This window comes from Xyrauchen texanus, chromosome 19, assembly GCF_025860055.1.
Source record: "Xyrauchen texanus isolate HMW12.3.18 chromosome 19, RBS_HiC_50CHRs, whole genome shotgun sequence".
NCBI lineage: Eukaryota > Metazoa > Chordata > Actinopteri > Cypriniformes > Catostomidae > Xyrauchen > Xyrauchen texanus.
Window position 1 is genome coordinate 40,714,164 of NC_068294.1, and position 15,829 is coordinate 40,729,992.

Consider the following 15,829-nt stretch of genomic DNA (forward strand, 5'->3'; position numbering starts at 1 on the left):
TGACCGTGATTCCTTTGTAAATGCATTATGGCTATGGCAGAAACATATTGATTTGGATGGCAACGAGAGAGCAGACATGGCCAATAAGGAGGCCCTCAACCTGAAAATCTCTAAATGTCAAATGCCACCACCTGACCTTAGATAATTAATGAGCACATATATCTCTAACAAGTGGCAGAAGGAATGGGATGAATGCAACAATAATAAATTATATGAAATAAATCCCAGTATAAGAAGTTTTATTTATATAGCACCTTTCCATAGCTCAAGGTCGCTTTACATTGTACATTTCAAATACATTTAGACGCCCTCACATACATTACAGTCACATAGGATACATAGTCACAAGAAGATTCTCTTCAAACTTCAAGTTTAGGCATGATCAAATCATGTTCACCAGGTGCCATCTGGGTAATTCAAGTGTATTTCAAGAGTTACTTGAGAAGCAACATATAAGATATTTAGACTTGCTTTAAGAGAATGTATCTTAAATATGAGGGTATTTTGTATATAAATATATTTTTTCACTTGGTTATACTTATGTGAGTGCAGTAAAGACAAAATATAATTATATTCAAGATCTTTTCTCTAAAAGCAAGTATAAATATCTTATATGCTGCTTCTCAGGTGGATGCATATTTTTTTAAAAGGATTTTTAGATATTTTAAAATATATGTATTTTTAATATTCAGCATTCTCAGTCAACAATTTTTTCTTCTGCAGTATAGCTGTTAAAGAAAATGTACATTGTTTTAAAGGAGTTTTGGGTATTTATATTATAAAACAAGCCAAAACAAATAAACATTTATTTTGTTGCAGTGCATAATGGGGCGAAGACTATCCTCTCTCACCTTTCTGTTCTCTGCAATCCATCTTTAAACTGTTGATACGCATTTCCCGTCATGTGGTGGTGACGTCACTCTTCTTACATGAAATATATAATTTATGTTCTATAAATGTAATTAATGTTAACAAATTATACATCTTTTCAAAGGTCTAAGGATTCAACATTGATATCCGATTATGCAATTAAAAACAGCAATTTAGTTATTTGTGCCAGGAGTGCAAATGAAAACATGCAATATCAAAACAGGGCTTCATACCTTTATGAAAACGCGACCGCCAGATGAATCCAGTTCGCCACACTTGGGTCAATTGTCCATGACAAGTGTTCATTGAAAAACATCCAATAGCACTTTTTGTCTGTAAAAGTGATCAATCTGAGAAATATTGATATATTCTCCAATGTTTACATGATATCTTGCCTGAAAGAATTACCCTTTGTCATCGTTCTTCAACAATCTATGCAATCTGAGCAGCATTCATGTTGTAAAACTGTATATTATCTTATATACATAACCACATGAGTCTCATAACCAAATGAGCCTGTCTCCAAAGTCTATTTTTAAAAATGGGGCTTAGTTTTATTCATATTAGCCAAGCAGTGCAGTCAGATTTTGTGTCGTCTTGAAGGGCGAAGCCTTAATTTTACTCTGTACACCGGCAGTGATTTTACAGAGAAAAAAGCTTGCAGGAACTTCATTTTTTTGTTAGATCATCTTCAAATTTAAAACGTAACTTCTTTAGACTCATGGCTTTGAGAACATTGTATTTTACTGGTTTGTCTTGGCACTTTTATTATTGTTTTTTTAGATTTATAAAAACATGTTCAGCACAAAATATTTCCAATACTATAAACTTCAGCTTCTCTAACTTAAAAAAATAACAACATATATTAATTCTGAAACTTTGGAAATAAAGCCCAAAGTGTCTTTCAAAAGATATTACAACTGTGTCCATACTCCAAAGGGTCCAGTAAATACAACCATAAATTCAGGTATGTCATTTTCATGGTTTGTGCTCAAAAGGGGGGTGCGTATCAACAGGTTAACTTACAAACAAAAAAAACTCCTCCTTAATAAATCTGTGTATTGCCTGTTTTCTTCATGATAAGAATTGGACAGTAACACATATATTATGATTTAATAAGCAATAATATCATGAGCAATCACGTTATAATCTAGCTGCATCAAGCGTGCACGCACTAAGGATGAGTTTCCCCGCAACATCATCATCATGATAATGAGTATTCATCAGCCGGGTGCTGTTTCCATCTCCCAATAAGATCGGGGCGTTCGCGCAACTCATAGTAGATGTGCTGACCGCACAGAGAAATTACCGTTTCAGAGTTTGTAGTTAAATACATGATCTGCCTCTGTATTATTTGCACTTTAATTAAGCTATAACACATTCAATATAACTGCATTAAAAATGTAACGCTCTATTAAACGGTGTGTTTCTTTTAAAGACACTCATTACGCGATTTAAAAAAAAAAATAATTCTTCCCCCCAATGTTTTAGTGTTGACGTTGTCGATATCGCCAACGAATCATTTCAGCCCTAATTGACAGCCTTTTTTTTTTTTTTTTTTTTTTAAGATTTATCACAATCTTCATTTGAATAATCCTGATAGCGATTCTTCCAATCTCAAGATCTATCTTTTACTTTAAAGTTTACCTTAGTTTTGGTTGTTTTGAATATTATGTCTGTGAAATAAATGGCGATAAACTGCGTATATTGTGCCCGGTTGTTAATTATAATTTTTTTTTATCAATACTGTATAATTTACAGCATTGGCTGTGAGTGAGTTGCTTTAATTAGTAAGCAAAATAGACATTATTACAGAAATATACCCAAATGAATCGAAATTGAATCAAGAACTTAAGAATAAAATCAGGAAATCTCCATCTATATACAGCCCTACCTCTGTGCCTCAATAGTGTACACTCTGTTGTGTTTACAGTGTAAAAATGGCTTATGTTTTTCAATCAGATGATCTCTGTCAGTGTCGAGCAATGATAGCTCAGGCTGCCCCGATGGACACACAAAATGTGCCAAATATCAAGAGCTCTGCAGATGCAGACTATTTATATCAGGGTACTGAGTTTGTGTATAATTTGCGTGCAGCTGTGGAGTAAATTTTGCCTGGCTAAGGTTAGGTATTACAAATATCTCAGTCCCTCACATTCCTGCAGTCTCTTGCCCTGGACCCCTTGGTTTCTTAACGTTTGTGCACCTGCATGTCAAACCCAGTGTCTTGCACAATCTGTTGCAAACTTTGGTCTCTTCCTTTAAAATTGGTAGTCAGTTTTTCTTTTGTTCAGGGATGCACCGTTTTAGGTCAAAGAGGTCAAAATGCTCTACGTAAAAAATGTGCTTGGAGAATGTCATTTATTGAAACAGGGCCAGGTTTCATAAGATAAGGACAAATATTCTGCCCCAGTTTCCCAATGCACCTGTTGCTTTAGCTCTTGTTCATATCTCTCTTCAGCCTGTTATGCTTCCATTTTCCCACTCTTTATAACCTCCCTGCTTAAGTGTGAAAGGCAGAGGTTTATAGTTGCGGTAATGAGAGAAATATAATAAAGTTACTGAATATGGTATGCATTTAATATGCGGTGACATGATCAAAAACCTTAAGAGGCAGGACATTTTGCTAAAATAGCTGTATATGTGCTTGGAATGATTCAGTAGAATTCCAAACAGCACAGGATTGTGTTTTAACACCAGCAGAACTAATCTGGCACTTGGTCTTAAGCAAATTGTCTTTGTTAGCCAAGTCATAAACATATGTAGTTGAACCAAACACTTATAGTAATTGAATGTTCTTTTTCACCAGCGATGATGTGGGAGTCATGTTGTTGTTTTTGCTTTCTATTTTAGTCGTCATTGCAAAGAGAATACTTGTTGCTGTCAACTTTTAATTGGTCGATAATCAGGGCAATTTAAAAATGTCATGTTAGGCAGATAGTGTTCAACCGTCCAATAATGCGTCCATTGCTACGGTATGTTTACAAAAACATTAAGTTTAAATTCAGGGTGGGTTGCGCCAATAAGGATTACATTATGCAGAGTTTAGAGCTAATTCGTGGTTTGTTGATCTACATTTTATTTTAAGTTGAGTTGCGTTGCACCACTTAATTTTAAATACACGATTCATTTTGTCCGTTGAGTTAAATTTGAAATGCACGTTGTTGATGTGGCAACATAAAGTGCATGTGGCGTAATAATGTAGGTATTAAGTTAAAATGTTGAGTTAGTAATTAGTTTAAGGACCCTAACAAAAATGTACCATGGTTTTACTATAGTAATATTGTAGTAACCGTGACTGTACTAACAAGGATTGTTGTCACCATGGTTTTCTTAGCAGAAATCATGGTTTTGATTTGAATTAACCATGATTTTATGTAGTAATACTGTAGTAGCCATATTATAGTAACCATGGTTTTACTATAGTAATATTGTAGTAGCCATGACTGAAGTAACGATGACTGCTGTCACCATTGTTGGCAGAAATTTTAGTTTTGATACAATTAACCATTGTTTTACAACAGTAATACTGTAGTTTCCATATAGTAACCTTGATTTTACTATTGTATTGTAACCATGACATTAACCATGTTATTTGTTAGTTTAAACCAATGTTTAAACTATGGTTACTGTAGTAAAACCATGGTGATTTGTAGTGAGGGCAAATCTCTTGACGTGTCTGCAAGGAAGAAGCCACTGCTCCAAAACCACCATAAGAAAATCCAGACTACAGTTTGCAAGTGCACATGGGGACAAAGATCGTACTTTTTGGAAAAATGTCCTCTTCTTAAAATGTGAACTTTTTGGCCATAATGACCATCGTTATGTTTGGAGGAAAAAGGGTGAGGCTTTCAAGCTGAAGAACCCCATCCCAACCATGAAGTATGGGAGTGGCAGCATCATGTTGTGGGGGTGCTTTGCTGCAGGATGGACTGGTGCACTTCACAAAATAGATGGCATCATGAGGAAGGAAAATTATGTGCGTATATTGAAGCAACATCTCAAGATATCAGCCAGGAAGTTGAAGCTTGGTCACACATGGGTTTTCCAAATGAACTATGACTCCAAGCATTCCCCCAAAGTTGTAGCATAATGGCTTAAGCACAACAAAATCAAGGTATTGGAGTGGCCATCACAAAGCCCTGACCTCAATCTGAAAGAGAATTTGTGGGCAGAACTGAAAGTGTGTGCGAGCAAGGAGGCCTACAAACCTGACTCCGTTGCACCAGTTTTGTCTGGAGGAATGGGCCTAAACTTATAGTGAGAAGCTTGTGGAAGGATCCCCAAAACATTTGACCCAAGTTAAATAATTTAAAGGCAATGCTACCAAATAATAACAAAGCTTTTGACCCACTGGGAATGTGATGAAAGAATTAAAAGCTGAAATAAATCATTTTCTCTACTATTATTCTGACATTTCACATTCTTGAAATAAATTGGTAATAAATGAATCCTAACTGACCTAAGACGGAATGTTTTCTATGATTTAAATGTCAGGAATCGTGAAAAACTAGATTAAATGTATTAATAGCTTAGACCTCATATCATTTTAATAAAAACCCTATATAAAAAAATAAATAGTAAAGATACTTACGGGACCAAGAAGCCTGAAAATGTTGGCTTACACTGTTGTGCTTATATGGATGGGGACGAGTACTTCAGAGTACTTGGAATTTATAGCAAAAAGAAATCCTGTAAACCACCAAAGTTTTGTGACTTTCAAACATTAGATTTTTAGCAGGTGACAATGGCATATTGGGTGCTACCTTGCTGTTTGATTACCTGCTTGGTCTCAATTGTAAATGCTGTGGAGTGAGTGAGTGAATAAAATGGCAATAGTAAAATGTCTGGACTTGACTATGCATTTTCTTGACCAGTTTTTGTGAGAATCACTCATATACTTTGACAGACAAATGTAGACTATCTTTACTACGCAAAAGCAGGCTGTAGCTCAATTTTAATTGTCTAAATCATACTGCATGTGTACTTAAGGACTGTTGAGGCAAAATTAAAGACCATTTTGCTAGAAGGGTATTGGCGTTGAGATATTGTTTAAATACAAAAACATGGGTAGAATAAGCCACCAAGATTTTACGATGAATGTTCAGTCACCATTCACTAATCGTGCAAATAGATGCAATGAAAGTGAATGAGGCTAACGTTCTGCCTAAAATCTCCTGATTTCCAAGGAGGTTTGTCATACTGGTTTTAAACGATATGAGTAAATAAAAACATAACTTTCATTTTTCTGTAAACTATATCCAAGTAATATGAAGTCAGGTTGAAGTGCTGTGTTGTGACTCTTGCAATCAGGTAGACGGTTCCTCACCTGGGGCTGTATTTAGCCCTGTGGCAGTCTGGTTTGGGTACCTGCACACTTTGATCAAAAGCAAAATGCTTCCCTTATTTGAGTTCCAGTGGGATCCCCACTCCCCATTTCTTATAAAAAAAAAAAAATCTGCACTCTGCTTTTTTTTCTCTTTCTTTCAAGAGTCTGAACAAACCCCCCCTCCAATCCCAGGAGTAAAATGATAGCGTTTCCCTAAGCCATTATTATGCGTGGGGTTAGCTCACATTATGACAATGCAGGAGTTCTTGTTACCTTCATTAGTGCCTCTGGTCGAGATGCACATGTTGGTAGGTTACAGAGACCGACGAGACCACCCGCGAAGCTCCAGCCTGGAGATTAATCAGGAATCCCAACATTCCCTGCTCCCCTGGATGGCTGCGGCTTCATTTGACCCAGCGGCTCTGTGACCCATTTACCCGGTTCAATTGGACAATGTTCAGATAAGCTCAAGCCCCGGTTACCACTCTGATGGCAGTGAATGTTTGAAATGTGCTTGCCTGAGACTCAAACAACAGCTTCATCATCTAATTGCCTTCGCTCCAGAGACACTCGTCTTGCACTTTAATCCCTCCTCGTCTTCTGCACACTTTCAACAAAAAGAGATCAACTTTTCCTGTAAACATTGAGTAAATTAATCACATCTCAGCAATCTGCTGTAAGTTTTCCATTGAGTCTTCTGCACGAGTTCTATGAGACGTAGAGTGTTCTTCACATGGCAGCTTCTAGCCATGTTTTAATTTAGCGACTTAAGCCAGAAATGACCTTCGCCCAACCAGTTGGGCCTTTCAAGGGGATGGGCCAGGCCTGGCGTGATTGTGCTGTGCTTTCACCACATGTTTTTATTTTCCAGCTTTCAAAGCCATTAACTAAAAAGTCTTGATATAAGACGGATCTGTAGCAGAACTTTACATTACACTCTGCTGTAATGCAGAAAGCATGGCTCTGTTACTGCTACCTATCTAGCTTTTTTGGAGGATAATCAAGTTTTGCTCGTTTTGTTCATTTTATATTCTTTTTATCCGATCTTTGTGCACTGCGATTTTCTTTTGGCAATTTTTAAACTAATGTTTCAGGATCAATACAACTTAAGTTTACAGTAACGCACTCGAGGCCAAAGTATACTTTTGGTTTTTGGTATTCCTGTACGACTCGTGCGCATGGTGCAGTTCATCATTAGCTAATGTGCCTGGAGTTAATTGTGCTAAAAGAATATCACAAAGCAGTCGTAGTGCGATAAACATGTCCGTATAGGTTTGCACGCAAAAGAGTACACTTAAAATGCCTAGTGCTCGACTCGAGATGGAATGGCACCTCTTCAAAGGATTTGTACTCTGATAAACATTAAAATACACACATTATCGAAACTATAGCGACATGACGACACATTGTTTAACACGAGGCTAGTGTATTAAAATAATTTAATCATTTCTGTGCAAAGTTATATGTAATATGTTGACTCCTGTCATGACAATGCAATGACTTTTATGTGAACCATGCAAGGCTACCAGGAAGGGATGATCAATATAGAGAAAAATTGTGGGCATTGCGCACAATTTCAATAATTCCTGCGAGTTCAACGTTCAGAATTCTGAAAATTCCCACACACTTTTCACTTTACAGTGCAGTTGCGAATTAGTAAAGGACTAGAAACTGATGAACAAATCAGTAAACTTCAATAAACTGCATGAGTAAATCCATTCAGTCTCTCTCTTTTCTCTCTCATGCAGCAGTCAGCAGCGCGCTAGAGCACTTGTTGAATTTAGTGTAAGCTCGCACAATGAGGAGGAAGATGTTACAGATGCATAAACCTTTCTAAACTTGTTAATTTGACATTCAAATGGCTTTATTTTGCTTCGCCGTAAGTGAGTTCCATCCAGGGTCCGAAATTAACGTGTGCGCAAATTTTTTTTATCTGCAATCTTGCATAATTCCAAATATATCCATTTGCTATCTTCATTTTGAATGTTTGCTAAACAATATTTGTTTTGTGTCATCCCCTGTGCAGTTGTTGCCAAGTCAGTGGTAGATGCTCGCGCCATAAACTCTCCCAGACGCGTACTCCGCTTTCACGCTCCGCCTGAGTTCGGCGTCGTGCTCCCACTCTAAAATTACTAAATGCTACAATGTAGTTGTTAATATAAACAAAAATAATATCTGGATGTGTTAAAAAGCCTAGATGTTAAGTTATTCATGATACAATAATATTTTTACAGAATATTAACGTCTTCTGGTGTATGAATCATGTCTCTGACTAATGTTCAATGTTTATTTTTGCATTGTTTTATTAAACTGGCAAGTTTTTTTTATAAACTTATATCAAGTCTGGAGAAATGCTGTCATCTACTCCATGTCTGTGCATCAGTTTTGTAGGCTGTTAATTTAATTGCCAAAATATTTCGAAAAATGTGAATGAGGAAAAACTTTTTTTTAGTAATAATGCACATCATGCAATTTTTTTAATTGTTGAGACATTCCATTTAAAGATTTTATTAATTGTTTAATTTAGAAGTATTTGACATAAAAGGATGAGTCATTTTATAAGATTAGGGAAAAATTTGCTTTTGTAAAAGGTATTTTTACTTTTGGTTTACGCTCCTCAATAAAGTTTGATTTTTGGTCCGTTGCAGAAAAATGTTTGGGCAGCTCTGATCTAACACATTATAATCACTTGTTTTAAATCTGAAAAAAAATTCCTTTTAAATATGAGGGGTTTCTTTTTTAATGTTGCGACGTTCATGATTAATCTAGATTGAAGCATTGCCATTTTTGTCGCTGCTCATTGAGGTGGTGAAATAACTATCGCCCGTCTGTCTTCAGGTTCCAGCAGTATGCTGGAGATGGTTCCAGTTCTCGAGGACCTTTTTAATGTAAAGCGCAGGCGAGAGAAAGAAAAGAAAACATTTGCTATACAGAGTCATTTAAACCATGTTTGTACGAGGTCTGGATGTCAATTGTGCTCCGCTCAGGTATTGTTTTCAATAACAGTGTTGTCATGGAGACCAGCATTGCATGAAAGCCACTGAAATTATTTTAAATATGTCCCTTGTGAATGCAAACTTTTGAGGCTGTTTCACTTGAGTTTTTTTGCCTTGAACTACCAGCTAATTGCGTTTTTGTTTTTTTTATATCTGTTTTAGTTATTTAAATAAACCAGTGTGAGGATGAGGGTGTGTGTTTTGCTTCCTCTTCCTTGGTAGGCCACGGAAAGAATGGTTGTCTTGTTGTTGATTATGTTGAGTTGACCTGTAATTTTGTTTCTTGGCTGCGATCTTTAGGAGGTCACAGATGTGTATTGATGTGTGAATTTTGACCTGTATCTCTCTCTCCTGTCCCAGGATCCTGTCTTGGCTGAATTGCTGCATAGTTTCAAAGATCAAATCGTCGGCTACCACGAGCATGACTCCTTGCTGGACCACAAGGAGGAAGAGGCACTGAGTGAGGAAGATCGCAAAGCAGCCTGGGCTGAATACGAGGCAGAGAAGAAGGTCTGAAGCCACACAAACACATTTTATATGACAACAGATGTGCAGTTTGTTTGGAGAAGTACTTTATATCATATGAAATGCCATGACCGGCATTATTATATCTTGCTCTAATCTTGAAAACAAATCAAGTTTTCAAATCACAGATTTGCCATTCAAGCAAATATTAGGTTAAATGATAAAACTGACACACATGAACATGAGAGAGGTCTTTTAATGAGGCTAAACTACATGCATATGTGCTTGCATGAACAAAATTCCACAAAAGCTTCAAAGTATAGCTGCTCGTAAATAATAAAGCTCTGTTTAGAGCTGCGTAAAACCACTGGGAGCTACCAAGAAGCCTTGTTGCTTCTAATAGGGTGGTAATGGTTAATACCTAGACCCACTGCAGCACACCTTTTATGAAAAATTTAGTACAGTGGATCAAAATAATTTCCTTACGTAAATCTACAAGCAGTGTTGTGGGTCCAAATGATGGCTAAGATCCTGTGTCTATACCCGTACTCAGTCCTGGAACCCTTTGTAGTACTCAAACAACAAGAGTCTTTGTCTTCAGATTAGAGACTCTTCAGCCTCCAGTCGTGCAGGTCAGCAGCTCATTAATGGTGTATATTGGGAGAGAAATGCCTAGTTAGAGAGTGGGTTCCTGGCTTTGCAAGTTCACCATTATTAATTTTTCAGTTGCACTTGTCTGATTTTCTGGGAAACATCGCTGCAGTCAACTAGCAAAAGAGCGCAACTGTCGGATTCCCAAGTAAAAAATCTGATTCTTTTTTCCACTAATTTATTTTTTTAACCGTAACTTATAAACCTTTAAAGACAGACCTACTGTGAGCTTCAAGGTTATTAATTGCATCTGTTGAAGCCATCAGTTCATGTTATTTCATCTTCATTTTTAGAGAATTCCCCATGGCTTCCCTCTGGATTTTCCTGTGGGTTTTTATAAAGCGTGAGTAAAGTAAGGACAGTGGTAAACATTAATTGACGATACGTTGATATTTTGTTCTACAACATAAATGACACACTTTCATACCTCAAATGTGTATTTTGAAGGCGTATTGAATTGCATATTTAAACAAAAAAAAACACACGGCGGCTTCAGAATTCACGTTTGTGTGACTTATGTTGTAGAACAAAACGTCAACGTACCATCAAGTAATGTTTACCACAGACCTCATTTTACTTATACGTTCAAAATCCCCATTATAAAAACCCTTAGTGAAGTCTCAAGGTAACCCGTGGTGAATTAGACTTCCGGGTTTGCCTACAAATTGACATCATGGCTGAACAACTCTTTAGCGGAAATTCTGGTGAAGAACTAAACGCTACCAATGATCCTGCTGATTAAAGATCAATCAATCAGAGAATCGCGTCCAACAAAGCAGTCAAAACGAGCTCTGTAATGACCACTCGCTTGTATAACACACTGTGAATGACGTAATCGAATCGGTCTCTCTACACTCTCAAACTACTTATGTATTTGCATATATCTGAATATTTTGCAATAAAATTAAATGTACTGCTTCTATACAACAGTAAGTCAGTAGTTTTAGATTTACCATCACTTTTAATTTGATTGCGTCATTTGCAGTGCTTCATGGGACTGTAGTTCATTCTCTCATTAAAGACGTTAATGTCTTTTTAGTCTGATAATGAAATATCTTTTATATCTATAGCATTAGATATTGGCGCATAAAGAATTCGCCTGCTTTTGATCATTTTGCTACAATCATTTGTGTATTTTAAGATTTGAAGACTTTTGTCTAATTTGGTTGCTTAAAACCATTATCGTTGTCAGACCTATTAAAGTGGATTTTAAGCTGCCACTTTCAGTGATTGGAGAAACCTTACTTAGTTGAAAACACCCACTGAGATTAAATGAGTGTCCGTTTATATTGTCCTACAGTCTGTGGTGCAGCTGTGAACCATGCCACAATCTCTGCTGTGCACCTGCTCGTGCCAGGTCTGAACACCAGACACTCAGCTGTGGAGTGTGTTTACGAGATGCGTGCACCAGGGACCCAATTAGAGGGCAAGAATGACTGCATCTGCCTTGGTAGCTCATTTACACACAAACACTGCCGTCTTGCTGACCTTCAGCAGGAGAACGCTCTATTTAGATCAGTAAGACAAACACAGCTTGGGCAGGACCCTAACAGAGGTTCAAATGGGTGCACATCAGGATTTTTTGGATACGCAAGTGATTTATTGGCTGGGAATAAATCGTTCACCATAAATCGTAGACAAATCATGTCAAAGTTGCAAATCAAGTGGAAAATTAAGTTGGAAAGCAATACTTTGATTACCCTACATCAAGTGCAATGGGAGAGTGACTCATCTGTCAAAGCCTAACTGTGATTTTGAAGATTATTCATCATTTTAGTCTTTCTCGTTGACCTCATCTCGTTAAGTAAAGTTTCTTTGGGTCTGTCCAGCTGATATACCTGCTGTGCTGTCGTTTCAGGGTCTGACCATGCGTTTCAACCAGCCGTCCTATTCTCAAATGGCCATGGGAACGGCACCGAGCAACTACTTCCCCTTCAACGTGGCTGCCTTGGCCTCAATGTCCAACCAACAGCTGGAGGTCAGTAATGAGCACCACATGCAATTTTCACATTCCTCGAGCCGTCAGCTAATTGTGACATGTGTCCTAAGGCACCGACAGTTGGCTTGGCACTTTGCCAAGGCAGTTGAGCTTTGTTTTTTGTGCCCAGAATGCTGTTAGATTAAATTCAGGGATGTTGTTTTCTTTTTGGATTTGTTAAATCAAGTAAGTGAGCTGCCTTGCTGACTACTACCTATATATGCAACATCTTAACTGAAATCAAACCTCATAAGTGACTGATTTTGAACACAGAAACTCTGCGTGACTCACGATTTATTTTAATTGAGTTTGTCCATCAGTATTGAATGAAATATATGTATTGTTGGCCATGTAGTAATTGTTTTACTGAGCTTAGCAATTAATTCTGGATATATGTGACGCTACCTTAGAATTTGGCCACAACAAAGTATCTTAGAAGACATCATAATCCTACTTTTGAGTGTATGATGCTGAAAAAAATCCTTTCTCAGGGCTCCAGACAAAAAAAAAATTACTTCGGAGCCACTGGTTTCTTAACTGAAACATTAAGGAGCCAAATGGCTGTTATTAGTCAACAAATCATATAGTTGCTCGATTTAGTTTGTTGTTCAGAAACCAGATAGAAAGCAGAAGATAAGGAAGATGACTGAACCCATTAATCTGAGGTTTAATAAACAGTATATAGAGTTAAGATTTGCATTTGTGTGTGTGTACACATGTTTGTATAATAAATATATATATATATATATATATATATATGTATATATATATATATATATATATGTTTATATATTTATATATTTTAGTGGTGCGGGACTTTTATATAAAATTAAGCCTGAAATACACATGGGACTCCTATTTTGAAATATCTGCACTCTGCACAGTTATGATGATTCGCTGAGAAAGTGACAGTCAAACTGCTAACCGGAGCTCCTGAGTTCACACCCTGAAAAGTATTCACTGGTGTGCGCTCTGAAGATGTATTCTATAACTCACAAGATGATATGATAAAACAACATATGAACGCACACAACCCGACTGTCGCCAATGGCAACTAAATTTTAAATTATTGTCGTGATCAATTATTTTTGGATGCATTTGCGACCATTTTAGTCGCAGTCTGGAGCCCTGTGTTTTAAAGGTTGTTCAGACCGAACACATGCTTGCATTAAAAAAGCTAGAAGCTGCTCAGCAAATGTAATAAAATACATGTGTCTTGAGATGCATTTTCAAAAGTTGAAGTCCTTTTCAAATTGACATGGCTTCTTTAAACATTGCAATCTTGCGTGAGATGCTGACAAAAAATTTAAATTTTTTATAAAGGGTTTAAAATTAGTGCAGATGGTTGCAAAAACACATTCTGTGTGAATGGCCCCTAATAGAGCCCTAGTGTCTTTCCGCCCTAACACATTTTTTTTTTTCCCTTCTTCGTTCAAGGATTTGATTAATCAGGGCAGGCAGAAGGTGTTGGAGGCCACCAACGCTCTGAAGTCAGTGCCCAGGGAGTCTCTGGAGGACATCCTCGGGCAGGTGGTGAGTGATGGGAGAGAAGGGGGCGTGAGGGGTCACTGTGATCCCTACAGTGAGGCACTTGACCAGAATGGCTGAACATGCACTGCTCCAATGTTCATGCTAAGGACTGTACTTTTACAGATTTAGTGATGCTTGCGTGAGCCGTCACGAATAGCCGACGATCACAGAACATTTATAAAAAAAAATTATATAGTGACAAGTAGTTCTGCAACAACTAATCGATAATGAAAATAATTAACAGGATATGTTATTATCGATTAGTCAGATACGTGTGGCATGCACTGAGAAATTCTGTCTGTGACATCATTTAACAGTAGTGAAAAATGGGTTTGCGTGATTAAATTGGTTTGAGACGAGCTGAAGCAGAAAAAATGACGACCTAATTTGTCTAACGTACAGAACGAGAGTCCAATTCAAAGATCATAAGCATTCAGTTTAATGTGGGCCATCTGCTGTGTGTGGCAGAGTAGTTTAGCGCAGAGATCCCTCAATAGGCCACTGTACAAAGATAATTGAATAAATCTGTCTTTGAATATAGTTTTCTGTTATTTACAGAGATTTGTTGCACTAGAAGTAAAAAACAATTTCTAATCACTCAAAGCATGGATGGGTTGAAGAATCCGTGCAACTCCTCCAACACTTCTGAGATATGCTCTTAAAGAGACAGTACAGTTTAAGCATCTGCTATACGCATCAATGTAAACTCCAGATAAATACTTGTAAATAGTACAAATTATGCATATAAACAACTAACAAAATGCGTAATAAGTGTAAATACTGTAATATTGAAGAAGTTAACAAATAGACTTCTACAGTGTCTATGCAGAAGTTTGGTCAAATTGAATGTGGGTTTTGTACGTTTTTAAAAAGCTAAAATGTGACTCATTACTAGATATAAAAATTCACATACTATAGCCTGTATGTTTAGCACCTGAAGTCTTGCATTAAGACTTTTAATTATTTTGAAAAACTACATGCATATTGTAAAAATTATATTTAAAAATTTTTATGTACACAACGTATAGCATACATTTTTGTAATTTTTAATTAAATGTTAATCGATGTGTATAATATATGTGTGCGTATAATATGTGTGTGTGTATGTATGTTTGTGTGTGTGTGTATATATGTATGTATGTATATATATATATATGAAATGAGCTGCTTTTTTTTTTTTTGCCGATTTATCAAAGAAATATTTTAAGGTTAATCAATTATCAAAGTAATCGTTAGTTGCAGCTGTAGTGACAAGTATCGCTATTACTGTTGCTAATACTTGGAGTTTGTTGAAATCCCTAACCCCAAGTATTCAACTTTGGCCCACAGTATATTTGTTGCAGACATAAATGATACCTCAAATAATGCAATTGGTTGAGGAGTGAAGCACTATGCCTTTTTTGCCTTACAATTCCCATAGACTTGAACAGAAGATCATAAAGACTTGAGAATAGGCTGTTTTGACTTGAGCGGTAATCAGTCACTCAGAACACCCCCACAACCACCTAGAACACCCGTGCATTGTGGTGCCGATTTTGGCATTTGAAGCACCACTCACATTTTCTTCAGAAAATGTAACGTTATAGTGTAATGTATTTTACGCTCACACTTATTAGTATGCACTTATTCTGGCAATGTATAGTTGTATATGTATAGTTTGCTGTATAAGCATTACTAAGCTTGGACTGAGTTCTTGACTACGAAATATGTGTGCGTGTAATGAGTGTGTGAGCATTTGTTTGTTGAGGTCTACCTGGTGTAACAGGTGTGTTGTTTTTGGCAGTGGAAGGAGAACCCGAGTCTACAAGAGTCCCAGGCTCATTCCATGGCTCTTGGGAGGCAGGCCGGCCAAGAGATGGAAATCAGTCGCAGGGAGGCCATTTACCGGGATGTCCTCAGCAAGCAACAAACGGTATGTTTGCTCATCACTCACTTTCTCTCTGTGACTTGAAAATACTGTCATTTACTCACTTTCTTTAGGAATTCTTTGGACAAAAAGTGTGTGAGATC

At 37.0% G+C, this 15,829-nt stretch overlaps 1 protein-coding gene across 1 annotated transcript in view; it reads left to right on the forward strand.

Annotated features, from left to right (window-relative positions):
• The window catches only part of atrx (ATRX chromatin remodeler), a 63,918-nt gene that overhangs the window by 44,497 nt on the left and 3,592 nt on the right, over positions 1-15,829 (forward strand). The window contains 4 exon segments of the mRNA XM_052149922.1: positions 9,556-9,705; positions 12,170-12,289; positions 13,727-13,822; positions 15,603-15,731. Coding sequence (XP_052005882.1) covers positions 9,556-9,705; positions 12,170-12,289; positions 13,727-13,822; positions 15,603-15,731 — 495 coding nt within the window.